The sequence below is a fragment of the Ovis aries genome, chromosome 9 (genome assembly GCF_016772045.2).
Source record: "Ovis aries strain OAR_USU_Benz2616 breed Rambouillet chromosome 9, ARS-UI_Ramb_v3.0, whole genome shotgun sequence".
NCBI classification, from domain to species: domain Eukaryota; kingdom Metazoa; phylum Chordata; class Mammalia; order Artiodactyla; family Bovidae; genus Ovis; species Ovis aries.
In genome coordinates this window covers 37,651,639-37,668,803 of record NC_056062.1, presented here as the reverse complement: position 1 = coordinate 37,668,803, position 17,165 = coordinate 37,651,639, and the positions used below count along the sequence as shown (strand labels likewise).

Here is a 17,165-nt window from a genome sequence, read left to right as displayed (position 1 = left end):
CAAGGGACCCTCAAGAATCTTCTCCAACACCACAGTTTGAAAGCATCAATTCTTCAGCGCTCAGCCTCATATAGGACCTTTAAAACCTATGTTCATGCAAAACGTTGGATATGAATGTTTGCAGCAGCACAATTCATAACAAGTAAAAAGTAGGAAAACGCTCAGCCCTCCTTACCTTCCTCCCTCTTTGTCTCTCTCTCTGTCTCATTCCCCTGCTGCTTTCTACTTTCTCTCTCTACCTGAGTTTTCTTACCCTCCGGGGAGGTTGGTTGGGCCCAGCGGGTCCAAGGGACCATGGTTCTCACTTCTTATCTCTGTCCAGTTGAGCTTCATGGATAAGCTCCAGAGGCTCAGCTTAAGGTGAAACTGAAAAGCAAAGCCAACCACTTCTCTAATTCTAGCCCTCAGACCTGTCTTTCCCTTGGGCAATGGGAGTTCCCCTGTGACAGGCCTGGCAGGGGCTGCGCTGGGACTGGAGCCAGAACATTACAGCATGAAGCCACCTATACATGGGGCAACTGTGTCTGATTCCATGTACTAGTGTCGATTACATGAGCAAGCACGCGAGGATCTTGGCACAACATGTTGATGCACTGCCTGACCCTTTTCTGATCATACAAATGATGCTTTCTTTATCAGAAACCAAATAGTGGGTTTGTTCTCCTGTCAATTGCCTGTGTCCCCTTGAGCCTGCCTGTCTTACCTATCTCTGTATCTCCAGCACCTAAAAAGTGCTTTACAGCAAGTGGGTGCTAAGTTAACATGAATGAATGAAATGTTTGTTAAATCATCTATCCAGCTTTCCCTCATTCCCTAACAGGGCCTTCCACACACTTGGTGTTCAGAACATGTTTGATGAATCAACTTTACATTTGAATGTGCAGGTGGAGTGCTTATTCTTCCTTAATCTGGAGTCAGGTGCCCATAGGTTCTGAGCTATAAACAAGGAATGTGTGTGTACTCAGTCACTCAGTTGTGTCTGCCTCTTTGTGACCCAATGAACTGTAGCCCACCAGGCCCCTCTATCCATGGAATTTTCCAGGCTTCTTGCCAGTATTCTTTACTGGAGTGAGTTGTCATTTCCTGCTCCACAGGATCTTCCAGACCCAGGATCAAACCCTATTCTCTTGCACCTCCTACACTGGCAGGTGAATTCTTTACCACTAGCACCACCTGGGAAGCCCATCAAAGAGGAATGCTTAAATTCTGTTCAGAAGATCTGAGGTTGTGCCCTGGATTTGCCACTTCCCTGGTGGCTCATATTGTAAAGAATCTGTCTGCAATGCAGGAGACCCAGGTTCGATCCCTGGGTTGGGAAGATCTCCTGGAGGTGGAAATGGCTACTCACTCTAGTATTCTTGCCTGAAGAATTCCATGGACAGAGAAGCCTGTCAGGCTACAGTCCAAGGGGTCACAAAGAGTTTGACATGACTGAGCGTGCAAGCTCACACACATACACACATGTTCCACTGTTGAATTAGTCTTAGTTGTGAATTCAGGAAAACGACTGGTTTGACTCAACTGTTTAACCATATTGACAGCTTATTTTATTTCGAACAATCACATATATGTAAACTGTGTTTACAGCGTTTCTCAATAGAAGGAACCAGTTATGCCATCAGCTTACATAAGCAGATAGCTTGAGCAGTTCTCTCTACTTTCTCTTCCTCTAGTTTGAGTTCCTAAGTTTTGTAAGTCCCTGTTCATGGGATGGGGTGTTGGACTCGGGCTCTGTGTTTTGTGAGGCTCAGAATCAGCTCTTCCTCTGAACATCAGTGTGGACCCTTCACTACCCTATAAACACAGAGGAAATTGATAGACTACAGAGGGATTAGAGTGTTTATATAAGCTTGGTTCATGCTAGGCCTTCTGGCAGCTCAAACATCCTCCTTTCTGCATCAGAGCACTTACTTTTTGTCTTGTTGCTGTGGAAACCCCATAAGTCAGAGCCCATGCAGGACACACATGCTCAGCATGTGTGTGTGTGTGTGTGTGTGTGTGTGTGTGTGTGTGTGTTTGTAATAAAAACTCACAGTTTGAAACATAGCAGAGAATAAAAAAGTAAGTAAATGACTTTCCAATTCAGCTGGCATTTGCTTATTTTCTGATACTCTGATCACTGCGCTAGTTGCACTGAGATGCCATGGCACCCAAGCCTGAAACTTAATGTGCTTGACTCCTCAGGAGACCTTGCAGGTATTTACCTGCAACCCGTGAATAGTTGTGATGACATAAGGAGCATCTCAGTCCCCATTTGGCAGATTAGAGATAGCGTGTTAGGGGTGTGACGGATCCTTGTGTGGACAGGACAGTAGAAAGAAGTGACATCCTAGAGGGAAGATGTAAACCACAAAGAAAAATACGAACATGGACATCTGTGTCTCTGCTTTTCCTCAGCCCACTGGAGAAAAGGGGGATTGTGTGTCCTGGGCTTTTTTGTCTAGAAGAGGGACAGTGAGAGAAGAAGTAGGAAGAACAGATGAGGCTAAAGGGAATCCAGGTTATATGTGAATGGAGTTTCGTGGTGTGCTGAGAGGGAATGGGGAAGACAAGGCGTTAAGAACATTTTCTTGGAGTTGGGAATGTACTTTTCCTTTAGCATGTTGAAAACATTCTAATTTTGACAAAATTATAAATGCACTGGAAACTTCAGATAATTTCTAGAGGCCCCAAGTGCCATTTTTTCCACATTTATCATTTGTTTGCTTGAGAGGTAACTCCCAAGGGTTAAACTGGTTGGCTCTTAGGTTGGTGTTGACTCTGATTGTGACATTCTGTTGTGACAGGCCAGCTAATATAAAGGTTTCACCTTTAATGAGTCATATAGAAAACAGACACAGGAATTTAAAAAGGCACACCAGTCTAAATGTATTTAATGGGTGCAATGCTCTAAAAATATCTAAATGGACTGAAAAGCCTATGTACTGCCACAGAATGGTGGATATTCATAACTATGATCACAAATCCCCCATGAGAAAATATTTGTAGTTTCTGTTCAAGGAGGCAAAAAAGCATGAAATGAATCTATGGATTCTGTAGCCAAGAACTGGAAACCAAGTACCCACCAGTAGAGAATCAGTTAACTAAATAATAGTACATTTAGTCAATGGAAGACTATACACACAGAACAAAAATGAAGAGATCTTACAGATACAGATGTAATACATACAGATGTGTGTTGTCATGGGAAACATTCAAGATATTCATTTTTTTGTGCTATATAAAGTCTTTAATGGAATCCCATCTTTGCATGTGTGTCTATGTGTGACTCACCAACTATCTCCTCGTTGTCAAAGCCAGTGGTCCTTTCTCTGTCCTCTTCCTTGACCTTAGAGTAGCCTGTGATGTACTCATCTTTCTTCAAGGGCATCTTCCTCTTCCTGTGACACTGTATTCTCTCGGTTTTATTCCTACTGTTTCTTCCCCATCTCCTCTTCGTCACTCTCTGACTGATCCCAAGAAATGGACTGCTCTGGGGTCTGGTGTTGGATTCTATTCTTTTCTTGGGCTTAATTGTCTCCCTGGACTTTCCTGTGGCTCAGATGATAAAAAATCTGCCTGCAGTGTAGGGGACCTGGGTTTGAACCCTGGGTCAGGAAGATCCCTTGGAGGAGGGAATGGCAGCCCACTCCAGTATTGTTGCCTGGAAAATTCCAAGAATAGGGGAACCTGGCAGGCTACAGTCCAAAGGGTTGCTAAGAGTCACTCAGTCATGAGTCACAGCTTTCAATTTCACATTGTCTCCCAAGGTGATACGATATAGTTTCTGGGCTCTAAACACCATTCAAACTGATGACTTGTGATTCTTATTTCCACCTTTGACTGTTATCCCTTGTTTCAAACTCAAGTTCGGTTGTTAACCTGACAACACAGCAGTCTGTGTAGCTGAAGACACTGTTTTGATCTGCCGCCCTCCAAACTCTCTTTCGCTTCTCTCAAGCGTCCTGTATGTGACCGAGCTCTTGACTGTCTTTTGTCTTACATCTTAACCAAGCTTCCCCTCATTCACTCTGCTCCAATGTATCCTACACCCTTTCTGGTTCTTAGATAGACCAAGTTCATCCTTAACTCAGGACTACCGCATTTGCTCTTTCTTCTTGGATTTCTTGTCTTTCTAGTTTTGTCTTGGCTAATCCCTTGATCTCAGAGGAGCAAGTCACCACGCCTACAGTTGCTCTCATGCCCTGATAGCTCTCTGCACTTTGCCTCATTTTATGTCTTATATTTTATTATCTGTCTCTGGACTAAAATAATGCTTTCATTAAAGCAGGGAATCAGCCCATCTTCTTAATACCTATAGTCAGAAAACCTTTAAAGAGTTCTTAGTACAAAATAGACGTTCAATTACTACATAAATGTGCAAAGAAATAAAGTTTGGGAGGATATACACACCAAACAGTTCACAGTTCTGAGTGGGGAGGTGTGGCAGAGGTAAATTATGAATTGACTTTCCCTTTCTACTAAGATACGTTTCAGTTAGTCTTGAATTATTTGAAATTAAGCTATACTTCTTTAACAATCAGAAAAATTAATAAACCTATTTTCAGTTAGAAAGAAGTGGTTGATAAAGTTTTGATGCTTTAAGATAAACTGTGTTGTGGGGAACTTGCCTGCTGGTCCAGTGGTTGAGACTTCGCCTTCCAGTGCAAGGGGGTTGGATTCAGTCCCTGGTCGGGGAGATAAGATCCCACGTGCCAAAAAGCTAGAACATAAAACAGAAGGAATATTGTCATAAATTTAATAAAGACTTGAAACACTAGACTGTGTTTAGCTGGAGGATGAATTTTTGTGGGATACTTTCTTTCTTGAGGGTGATAGGTAAGCAACATGTTACTATATATAGTAAAATACCCATGCTTCCGTAAAAGCACTGAAACGTGAAGCAGCAGAAACATTTCACTCAGTTCTCTTTCCTTTGAACTTTACAGCTCTCTCTCTCATAAATCATTTAAGTTGATTTCTTTTTAAAGGTAACAAGATCAAATCATTAGCTTAGTGATAACTTGTACTTACTTTTCTTTGCCTTATTATATTTTACATCTCTATTTGATATGTTCATCTTGAACAGGTTTATTTGTTCTTTTCATAAGCGTACTAAATTTGTAATACTGGCTGTCATTCCCAGGTCTGAATGTTAAGTCAACATATGTTTGAGTGACCTTCAACTTATCAAGTATGGCAGGCCTCTGATTGTTTTGGAACCTCTTCTGATACTTGTGGACTTAGTTCAAGGCCAGTTATTTTATTTTATTTTTTTACCTAATAGGGATGGTTGTTTGCTTTGATCACTCAAGTGAAGCATCTTACCGTGTATAAAAAGTCTAGCTGGAGTCTGTTGTTACGTCCTTACCTTTCTCATCGCAGACGCTCCTCCTCCGAGGTTTCACATTAGATTTGCAAAATGATGAGCCTCTCTTTGATCTGGGGGATTGTTATAGCAGTGTGCTGTTGTTTATACCTACTTCTTGGAATGAGAAGAAGGTAAGTTTTATCTTCAAATTGCATTTTTGTTCATTTATTTAAAGTTATTTAACTTTCATTGTTATACCATACAGTTGGTTTTCTGTACTTACAAATGCTGGCATTTTCTTCCTTAATATTTTTAAATTAAAAAAAATTTTAAGTATCTTTTTTATTAGATCTCACAAGAGATATAATGGCAATGTTTCCTTTTTAGTATTGAAATATATTAGTCTTAATGTAAAAATAGACAAACTTGTTAAACATCACTGACAGAAACTTTGTAAGATCTGTGTGTGTGCATATGTCTGTGTGCCCATGTGTGCATATAAAGTGTGGATGAATAAGGATAGACGTGGTAAGTGGGATCCGCAGTTGCTATCTTGTAGGTTAAATAGATGCTCTGACTAAACAAATGTTCTCTTTTCAGCTAGTTCTTGTGCACTGCATACACACTCGGGCTAAGTTGGACAAGAGCGTAGAGCCTGCAGTGAGCATCCTGCTCTTTCTTTAAGCTTCCTTGTATTTACTCATTCAGCTTTAGCTTCACTTGGTCTTTGCTGCTGCTAGGGCTTTCCCTGGCTGTGCTGAGCGGGGGCTACTCTTTGTTGCAGTGCCCAGGCTTCTCATGGCAGTGGTTGTTGTGGAGCACGGGCTTTGGTGCTCAAACTGCGCAGGCTTCAGGAGTTGTGACTCCTGAAGTGTGGACTCAGGGGTTGTGACTCGCTGGCGCCAGAGCACAGGCTCAGCAGTTGTGGCACGTGGACTTAGTTGCTCCTTGGTAGGTGGGATCTTCCCAGACCAGGGATCAAACCCATGTCCCCTTAACATCAGTGTTAAGACTCTATTACTATTACTAATGATAATCAATCATGGTGAATTGGGAAACTGCCAAATACATGAGACATTACTTATTTGTGTGCATCATTTACAACTGGTTGAAGAAATACAATAAAGTCAGATACATCCACCATAATTATTTAACTTCTGATTGGTTCAAAGAGCATTTGGGGGAGGGCATATAAATATTCTTGACTATGTCAGTCTCCAAAACAGAATTACCCACTGCATATCTTCAGCTATGTAGGCTGCTATGGGTTGTCCACCTTTCAACAGGTTTTTTTTTTTTTTTCCTTTTCAGTATTTTAATTCAGGCTTGGTAATTTCTATTTTTAATTAAACTACTTACCTGCAAACTATGAAAATAAAAATCATTATTTTATGCTATATTATTCTACAAAGAGGGAGAGTGGTTTCTGTTGGAAAATAAATGTTTATTTTATTAAATGAAAACATTTAAAATAGCATGAGCATTAAATTATAATGCTAGATTATAAGAAAGAGCACTAAATTATAATCAACAACCATGTCAATACCTATCTTATTCAATTTCATTCTATAATGTGCTAGTTTCTCAGATTCCCTCTTCAACTATCATTACAGAATAATAAAATGTTTAAACTATGAAGATTTTTAAAAACTTCAATTCTGCAATCCTTTCTGTCGTTCAGTATGCTATATACCTTTAGAGAAGACAATAAAATAAAACATTTTGAGATACTCAGGCAAACAATGCTTAGAAACAAATATAAACACTACAATGTAATTTCATTTCTACATTGGGAGCAAAATTCTTGTTGGCCTTGGTTGACCCTTTTATCCTCATGATTGGAAAGAATGAGCAGCATATATTAGACATTCAGTAAGGGCTTCTCAGGTGGTGCAGGGATAAAGAATCCCCCTGCCAATGCAGGAGATGCAAGAGATGTGGGTTTGATTCCCTGGGTCAGGAAGATTCTCCTGGAGATGGAAATGGCAACCCACTCTAGCGTTCTTGCTTGGGAAACTTCATGGACAGAGGAGCCAGGTGGACTACAGTCCATGGAGTTGCAAAAGAGTCGGACATGATTGAGCATACCGTACATAAACACACGTGTGTACACATACACATATGTGTTTGCTGAATGGATGCATGGATGGATGGATGGATTTACCTATCATTTTAACCAACATATCATGTTACTAAGTTAAGATGACTCATTATTTTAGTAAAGAAGCAGGGCCTCACCAACCAAAAAAATATCAATAAACTATAGAGTTTGAAATTTGACATCAGCGGTAGTAAACTTAATATAAATAAACATAAACAAAGAACTATGTACAGTTTTCCATATTTACCATCTCTGTTTCTCACAGGCAGATGGGCGAACCACCTCTGGAGAATGGGCTGATTCCGTATCTGGGTTGTGCTCTGCAGTTTGGTGCCAATCCTCTCGAGTTCCTCAGAGCGAATCAAAGGAAACACGGTCATGTTTTCACCTGCAGACTGATGGGAAACTATGTCCACTTCATCACAAATCCCTTGTCATATCATAAAGTACTGTGCCATGGAAAATACTTTGATTGGAAAAAATTTCACTTTACTGCTTCTGCAAAGGTAACCAGATTTGCATTTACATAACATTAGACTTGTTTATTTTCTACCTTTTCTATGTCAATCTATTTAATCATTCTGATGTACTCCAATTTAAAGACAGATATGTTGAAGAGAGCTACCCTTACATGAAGATTCTTAGAAACACAATAAGCCAAATTGGACATAATCTCTTGGTACTAACCATTTAAAAAGTTGAAATGGGTATAGATTTGTCATTTTCTAACCAGTTTAGGAGGGTGAAATAAAAACTAAATGTTTTACTGGACTAGATGGTACTGTATAAGACAGTTTAAAAACTCACTCATGTCAATAATTTCTACACAACACCCAGAGCACATGTGGGAACTTAACATTCAATAGTTGTTTTACCACACTCATGCCACACAATTGTTTAATTTTGTTAAGGAATTGTCCAGATATTTTGGCATCACTTTAAAAGGCTCTTTTACAGAGCAAAATAAATCAATATTAACTGAGTTTCTGCAAAGAAATATTAGACCTGGTCTCTGCCCCTAAGTAACTTAAAATCTGGTTAAGATACATCTACAAGGAATATGAAAAAGAACCCATGATTAAAAAAAAATTCTTCGGAATTCCCTGGTGGTCCAGTGACTAAGACTCTGCACTCCCAATTCAGAAGGCCTGGGTTTGATCCCTAGTCAGGGAACTAGGTCACAGATATCTCAACTAAGAGTTCCCATGTACTCTAACCAAATAAATAAGACCCAGTGCAACCAAATAAATAAATAAACATTTTAAAGAAACACTCTTGATTAATACCAAATTAACAGGCAAATAAGTGCAGAAGCATAGAAAAATAAGAAAGAGAAGAGCAGAGTAATTGTGAAGGAAGTTTAACTGATAATCTGGGACTTAAAGTTGGCCTTGAAGGATGTGATTTGGCCATTTATTTGAAGTAGTATTTCAAATACAACTGCTATGAAATTTCAGGTGGGAAGGCTGGTTCCCTTCTCCTCCCCTTTTTTAACAAGTAGAGAATCATGAAAGAATCACGCTGTTTACCAGTCCTGTTGCTAAGTCACTTCAGTCGCGTGACCCTATGGACCGTAGCCTGCCAGGCTCCTCTGTCTATGGGATTCTCCAGGCAAGAGTACTGGAGTGGGTTGCCATGCCATCCTCATTTACTAGTCCTGGGTCAGGCTTAATTTCTTTTTTCCCCCACATTTCATTTCCCATCAGGCATTTGGACACAGAAGCATTGACCCGAGTGATGGAAACACCACTGATAACATAAGCAAAACTATCATCAAGACCCTGCAGGGTGACGCCTTGAGCTCCCTCACAGAAGCCATGATGGGAAACCTCCAGCTTGTGCTGAGACCCCAGGGGTCGCCACAGCCCCCCACGCCTGCCTGGGTGACCGAGGGGATGTACTCCTTCTGCTACAGGGTCATGTTCGAAGCTGGCTACTTGACGCTCTTTGGCCGAGATCTCGCAGGGCAAGATGCCCAAAAGGCACTCATTCAAAACAGCCTGGACAACTTCAAGCAATTTGACAAAATCTTTCCCGCCCTGGTGGCTGGCTTCCCCATCCATGTGTTCAAGACAGGACACTATGCCCGGGAGAAGCTGACGGAGGGCTTGAGGCTCCAGAAGCTCAGAGAAAGAGACCACATCTCAGAGCTGGTCAGGTTTCTGAATGACACATTCGCCACCTTAGATGACACAGAGAGAGCCAAGTCACTCCTCGCAGTCCTCTGGGCATCACAAGCAAACACCATTCCAGCCACTTTCTGGAGCTTGTTTCAAATGATTAGGTAATCAGCAGATTATCCATTTATTTCTTTATTTTAGTTGAAAGCAGAAATTCAACCATTGTAACTAAAAAAAAAAAAGACTCATGGTACCTTCTCATGCTGTCAATCATGAATGTGGCATTTACCCTTGTAAATGTTCAATAGTTACATCGGCTTATCCGATCCTCTAAAAACAGCTGTGACTGCTAAACACACCTTCTAGAAGCAGAGACTGATCGTCCTGGGGAAAGGAACATACTGGTACAGGGTCAATGAGGCTGTCTGCACCCAGAGCCCTTCTCCTTAAGGCCAGGTTGTTCTTCACGACGCCTCTTTAAGTGCATGAATTTGGTCTTTATAATCATAAAAATATCCTTATGTGATTGCTGATGTACTGTCAGCAAAAAGGACAGTGCGTGCATGCTTGCTAAGCCACTTCAGCCTGCCTACATTAGCTGCTTTTTCACTCAGTTAGCGGTTGCTGTAATACTATTTGACCAACTCTAATACCTATGAATCAATCATAATATACTGTTATTGATGGAATTTAGCTAGATTTTGCCTTTTAAACACTGTATATAAAAAAAAAAACTTGGATGCAACATAAACTTTGCATAACGTGATTTCTTTCCCAAAGGTTAGTCTTTTAGGAATTTGACATTCAAATGTTTTATTGAATTATTCCAGTTAAACTGGATGTTTCACAGACACAAAGTTACTATTCAATTGGATTGGGAATGCCAAAGTTCTGTTGAGGGCTGCTAATTTTATGTCTTTAAAATATTTTTTTTAAAATTTCAGATAAAAAACTCATCTGTCTCAAAGATTAAATGTCTTCTAAAATGTTTACTTCAGAAAGCTCTGTCTGGAGTAAATTCACATATTAACAGCAAGGTTACAACAGCAATTTTATATTCTACAGTAATAGTAGCCATTTCCTGATAGTCATGCAAAGACATCAATCAGATGTTTCTGAGACTTAGTTAACTGCGATCCTGTTCCATGGACACCTCACCATGCACTGAGGATCCAGTGAATGGTCAGTGCCCTAAAATGAAGTCGCATTCATTTCAGAGGTCCAAGTGTCAGAGGAATAAATTACCATACAAGTGGATTTTAAGAGTAAATTTAAATTTCCTTTGGCAGTTTAGCTAGTACTTTAGAATCGTTATCTTGGAGGCAACTCTCTCTCTCACTTGCCATGTAATGACTACTTTGATCATTTAATCCTTATTAGAATCACTTATTTAAAAGTCTGACCAAAGTTTTACTTTTACGTAGTGAGACCCTTTCATCAGTTCTTGCTGATATCCAAGGACTTAAAAAACTACAGGGATTTCCCTGGTGGTCCATGGCTAAGACTCATACTCCTCCGGGGAAGGGGGCCCAGATTCGATCCCTGGTCAGGGACTAAGAGTTCACAACTAAGAGTTCACATGCCCCAACTAAGACCTGGAGTAACTATAAAAATATTGAAAAAGCACAACTATAAAACAGAGTAAAAAATAAATGAGAATGTCCCTTTATCACCGTCTCTGTATCTTGACCTGTATCTGATTAAAAGAAGGAGGAAATGCCTTTTTGCAGACTTTTTGGTACAGAAAAAGCTTATGCTCTGTACATCTTTTCTTTTCTCTTAACTTTTCATAGAAACCCAGAGGCAATGAAAGCGGCCACTGAAGAAGTAAATAAAACACTAGAGAACGCTGGTCAGAAAGTTAGCTTTGACGACAGTCCTGTTCATCTGAATCAGATACAGCTGGACAACATGCCCGTGCTAGGTGTGCTTGTGTGCGTGTTACATGTAAATTTCTGTGTCCTCCTACCAGCGGTCGTCAGCTCACATCACACACTTACTTGTTGCAGGCGTTATGTCCCATCTGACCCTCCAGCAACCCTATGCCTGGAGACTAGTACTGTTTCTATATAACAAGTGAAGAGACAGGCATTTAGAGGTTACGTCACAGCCTGGGATGGGATGGAGGAACCAGTGACAGCCTGACATGGAGCTCTTGACCCTATACTCTCAAGCTCTTCTCTGCACTTCCTCGCTTGTTACTGCTTTTGCCACTCTTCTTATAGTCAGTACATTATTCGTGTGCATGAAACGAAAGGGGGAAAGGTACCACCATGAAACCACAATTAGCTGCATGGGTTGGAAGATGGGGTGGACAGTTATTTCACTGAAAAATGTTTGATTCTCTGGATTTTATAGAAATACAGAAGTACTATGTTTTTAAGTAAGAAAAAAGTTTTCTCTTGCTTTTGTTATGTTTCTTTAGAGGTAAGAAACCAGTGTATGCTTTCAGGGGCAGTGTGTCCTAGCAGAAGAGACAGGGAGGGAAGAAGCACGGGCCCCATGGGAGGGCTCTGATTTGCTGTGGAGACCTCGGACATGTCATTTCACTTTCAGTTCAGTTCAGTTGCTCAGTCATGTCCGACTCTTTGGGGGCCTTATGTTCTCATTTGTGAAATCAAGTGCTAACATGCTATGATTTTATGCACAATTGTGTGATGAGCACTTAAAGCATGACAGTTAAAAGGACAGAGACTGGAAGGTCTCATCATATTTAAGCTATTCTCAGCATGTTCTTTGTGTCCCTTTATGTCCCTACGAGAATGCAGGGTGTACTCACACAACCCCAGGCAGTAATGATAAGTACAGGTTCTTATAAACATCGAATCCCAGGGATGGAGGAGCCTGGTAGGCTGCCGTCTCTGGGGTCACACAGAATCGGACATGACTGAAGCGGCTTAGCAGCAGCAACAGCAACATAAACACCGAAGTGAAGCTGCATCTTGAACAAATATTTCCATATAAAAGTGTTAGTATATTAAATATCAAAAGTGATAAACTGAATAATTCACATAAAAGTTATTTACTGATTTTTTGCAATTATTAGATGTCTAGTATCATGTAGAAATAAGATTATTTTTCTGTAAAATTATGAAAGTCTAGTTTCCATTGATGATCAAGATTATATCAAGAGATTATAACTCAGATTATCGGATTAAAAATACACTAGGCACAACTGAATCATTGATCACAGCACATAAAAAAGTTTGAGAAATTTGGATCTGGCCAGCTTCCCCTAGTCTGTTTAGGTTTGTGTTACTGGCTGCTAGGGGTATATCAGACTCTAGATTACATGGCCTTTATAAATACTTTGTTCTTTCTTCTTCCTTTTCTCTCCTCCTTTATTCCTCTTAAAATCTTTAGACAGTATCATCAAGGAGTCTCTGAGACTTTCCAGTGCTTCCCTCAACATCCGTACGGCTAAAGAGGACTTCACTTTGCACCTCCAGGATGGTTCCTATAATATCCGCAAAGATGACATCATAGCTCTTTATCCACAGTTAATGCATTTAGATCCAGAAATCTACCCAGACCCTTTGGTAAGTGACTGTTCATCAAAGTTCAGTGTCCCGGTGATGTGTACCCAGACTGAAATAAAAAGGAAATTTACCACTGCAGAATTCATTTGATCATGGAAATCACAGGGATTGTCTCTTTTATTAATGTCAAATATTCATGTTATATTTTGGAGAATTTGGATGATGGCTGAAATTTTAATTTTTATTCTTGGTATTTGCCATCATATCTCTACTAGAGGCTTCCCTGGTGGCTCAGCAGTAAAGAATCCACCTCCCAATGCAGGAGAGGCAGGTTCAGTCCCTGGATCAGGAAGATCCCCTGGAGGAGGAAATGACAACCCACTCCAGTATTCATGCCTGGGAAATCCCATGGGCAGGGGAGTCTTTTGGGCTACAATCCATGGTGTTGCAGAAGAGTGAGACGTGACTTAGTGACTAAATATCAACAACAACAATCTCTAATAGATTATATCTGCAATTGCAATAATAAAGCTGCCTCCTTCCTTCCTTAAAATGTGCCTCTTCCCAAGTCTAGGAAATTAGAGGCTAATATACTGACTCCTCTAATTTCTGATCTAAATCCTTCTTTCTCGTTCTGCCTAAGGGAGGGAGGAACTAGTCACCCAGGTGGGATGGGAGGTATAAAGCTCTTCCATTCCCCTCAGTTCTCTTTAAATTCCTATTTCTTATTACTTTCTGATTCAAGGTGGGGTATTTGCTATGTTACTCATAGATTGGATTAAAAAAGAAAATTACTCTTTGGAACTTCCAGATTCAGAAAAAGATTCTTTTTAAACTAGCTTATGCATTTGTTTCCTTTGTATCTTTATTGCAGACTTTTAAATATGATCGCTATCTTGATGAAAATGGGAAGACAAAGACCACCTTCTACAGTAATGGACTCAAGTTAAAGTATTACTACATGCCCTTTGGGTCAGGAGTCACTATATGTCCTGGAAGATTATTTGCTGTCCAGGAAATCAAGCAGTTTTTGATCCTGATGCTTTCCTATTTCGAACTAGAGCTTGTGGAGAGCTGTGTCAAATGTCCACCTTTGGACCAATCCCGGGCAGGCTTGGGCATTTTACCACCGTTACATGATATTGAGTTTAGATATAAATTCAAACATTCGTGAACATATGCTTGGAGAAAGAGGCCCCCTGATGCTGTTACAAGGCTGCGGCGCGCTGTCACTCACCAGTGCCCTGTGGACAGACGTGTTTAGTGGCAGTGGAATGGTGCAGCAGGTTCGTTCTGCTCACCAGCGCTTGCTTGTGAATCTTAACATTTTGGTGACGGTTTCCAGATGCTGATTCAGACTCTGCAAGTGAAAAACAAAACAAACTAGTTTCTAGAAACACAATAATTTGTTTTCATTTGAATAAGTCTGTGGAGTGTTCACATTGCCAGGGACTGAACTTTATTATTTTCAGAGGAAAAAGTCTTTTTTGTTTGTTTGTTTGCTTGTTTTTTTTTCCCAGAATATTTGGCAAAAGTTCTTCTTTTTTTGTTTTCCTAAGGAAACTGCTTTATTTTTATATAAACCTCCCATGGTTATGCAAAAGGTACACATTCACGTTTTAGTGAAAATGCATGACTTTCTGATCAGATATGGGGCTCTTTGGGTATAGATGTATATTACAGAGGGTATTTTAAAGGATTATATCATGCTTTTAATAAAAATTTTTTTCAGCTTTCCTTATATCTAGTATTCATGGCTTTTAAAATGACTGTCTTAATATCTTGAGAACATTAAAGATGGTTTTACTATATTCTCTTTATATTTAATTTATTTTTGCTGGAAACTGTAATATCTGTGTTAGGTTTCAATCATTTTACCTACACTTTTATTAGATTTCATATTAATTGGAAGATTTTTTTTCCAGGAAAGGCAGGTTTTGTTCTGATATTATTAACATGCACCTATGAAAAGAATGTAGCTCTCATGTGATATATTTTAAAATTAAAATTGGATGATAATGACCATCTGAAAGTTTTGGATATGAAACTGCAAAGAATTCATTAAATTGGCATTGTGTTTTATTTGAAAATTTTTTATCTTTAAACAAGTTGTAATTGAAGGAAATATAGTTTAGGCTATAGCATAGTGTTCAGCTACTGTGTACAACAGTGCTTTAGTGAAATATTTTAAGTATTGGAGTTATGAACTGTAATACTTTACTGATATTTCTCTATGTATATATTATAAATTATATTTAACTTTTTCCTTGCACTACAAATACTAAGATATATTGTAATCTTTGCTAATGTTGAAATGATTCACTTTTCAGAAATAAAAGTGTGAATTTTTGTTGTAAATTAAGTATTCTAAATGTTTCAAGCGATCACCTACTAAGTTACAACAATTTTGCTCATTTTTCATCTCATAGAAAAAGCAAAATAATTATTCACTCAAAAATCTCCTCCATACTTTATAAAATTCATTAAAGATTTTAAATCTTTCTATTTGTTTAATTTATTAGTAATTGAATTTATTAATAATATAACCATGGGATTATCTCCCGTGTAAGTTATTTTTCATGTCAAGAAAATTAAACTCATTTACATGTGGACCAAGATTAACAAAATCCCCTTTTACAAAAAATTTGTTTTAGACTTAATTTCTAATATGATTCCCTAATATATTCATATAGACACATCCTGGAGATATAATGGGTTTGGTTCCAGTTCAGTTCAGTTCAGTCGCTCAGTTGTGTCCGACTCTTTGTGACCCCATGAATTGCAGCACGCCAGGCCTCCCTGTCCATCACCAACTCCCGGAGTTCACTCAGACTCACATCCATCGAGTCGGTGATGCCATCCAGCCATCTCATCCTCTGTCGTCCCCTTCTTCTCCTGCCCCCAATCCCTGCCAGCATCAGAGTCTTTTCCAATGAGTCAACTCTTCCCATGAGGTGGCCAGAGTACTGGAGTTTCATCATTCCTTCCCAAGAACACCCAGGACCGATCTCCTTTAGAATGGACTGGTTGGATCTCCTTTGGTTCCAGACCAACCCAATAATGCAAGTCACATGAATTTTTTGGTTTCTGCTGCTACTGCTAAGTCACTTCAGTCGTGTCCGACTCTGTGCGACCCCATAGATGGCAGCCCACCAGGCTCCCCCATCCCTGGGATTCTCCAAGCAATAACACTGGAGTGGGTTGCCGTTTCCTTCTCCAATGCATGAAAGTGAAAAGTAAAAATGAAGTTGCTCAGTTTGTCCGACCCTCAGCGACCCCATGGACTGCAGCCTTCTAGGCTCCTCCATCCGTGGGATTTTCCAGGCAAGAGTACTGGTTTCTGAGTGTATATAAAAGTTAATGTTTTTACAGTATATTTTAGTCTATTAAATGTGCAATAGCATTATATCTGAACAAACAATGTACATACCTTAATTAAAATACTTAATTGCTAAAAAGTGCTAATCATCGTCTGATGGTTTGAACTTCTTTCGGAATTGGAGGGAGGCCTCTCAAACCCTGTCACTCACTGCCTTAGCAACTAAGTTTACATAGTCTCAGTTCTTCGTTGTCACTTCAGCTACTTTCACGGCATCTCCACCAGAAGTAGATTCTATCTTCAGATACCACTTTCTTCCCTTATCAGAAGAACTCATCATGTTAAAGTTTTATCCGGAGGAGGCAGCAACTCACTTACATCTCTAGACCCCATTTCTAGTCCCCCCCACAATTTCCACCACATCTGCAGTTATTTCTTCCACTGAAGTCTTGAACTTCTCAAAGTTATCTATTAGGGTTTGGAATCAACTTTCTCCAAACTCCTGTTAATATTGATATTTTTAACCTCTTCTCATGAAATATGAATGTTCTTAATGGCATCTTGAGTAATGAATCCTTTCCCTAAGATTTTCAAATCACTTTACCTGGGTCTAGCAGAGGAATCACTGTCTATGGCAATATATATTTCTTATGAAATACATATTTCTTAAAGAATAACACTTGAAAGTCAAAATTACTACTTGATCCATGGGTGGCAAAATAGATGTTATGTTAGCAGGCATGGGAAGAGCAATTAACCTAATAGTTCATCTCCAGCAGAGCTCTTGGGTGACCAGGTGCATTGTCAAAGAGCAGTAATATTTTGAAAGAGCTCTTTTTTTCAGCATGGTAGGTCT

At 39.6% G+C, this 17,165-nt stretch overlaps 1 protein-coding gene across 1 annotated transcript; it reads left to right on the top strand.

Moving 5' to 3' along the window:
* Nucleotides 1-5,340: 5,340 nt before the first annotated feature.
* LOC101116841 (cytochrome P450 7A1) lies at nucleotides 5,341-16,455 on the top strand. Its single transcript, XM_004011691.6, has 6 exons — nucleotides 5,341-5,481; nucleotides 7,657-7,897; nucleotides 9,098-9,675; nucleotides 11,305-11,435; nucleotides 12,875-13,050; nucleotides 13,865-16,455. The coding sequence occupies exons 1-6, from the start codon at nucleotides 5,402-5,404 to the stop codon at nucleotides 14,162-14,164; spliced, it is 1,506 nt and encodes a 501-aa protein (XP_004011740.2). The 5' UTR covers nucleotides 5,341-5,401; the 3' UTR covers nucleotides 14,165-16,455.
* The last annotated feature ends 710 nt before the right edge of the window (nucleotides 16,456-17,165 follow it).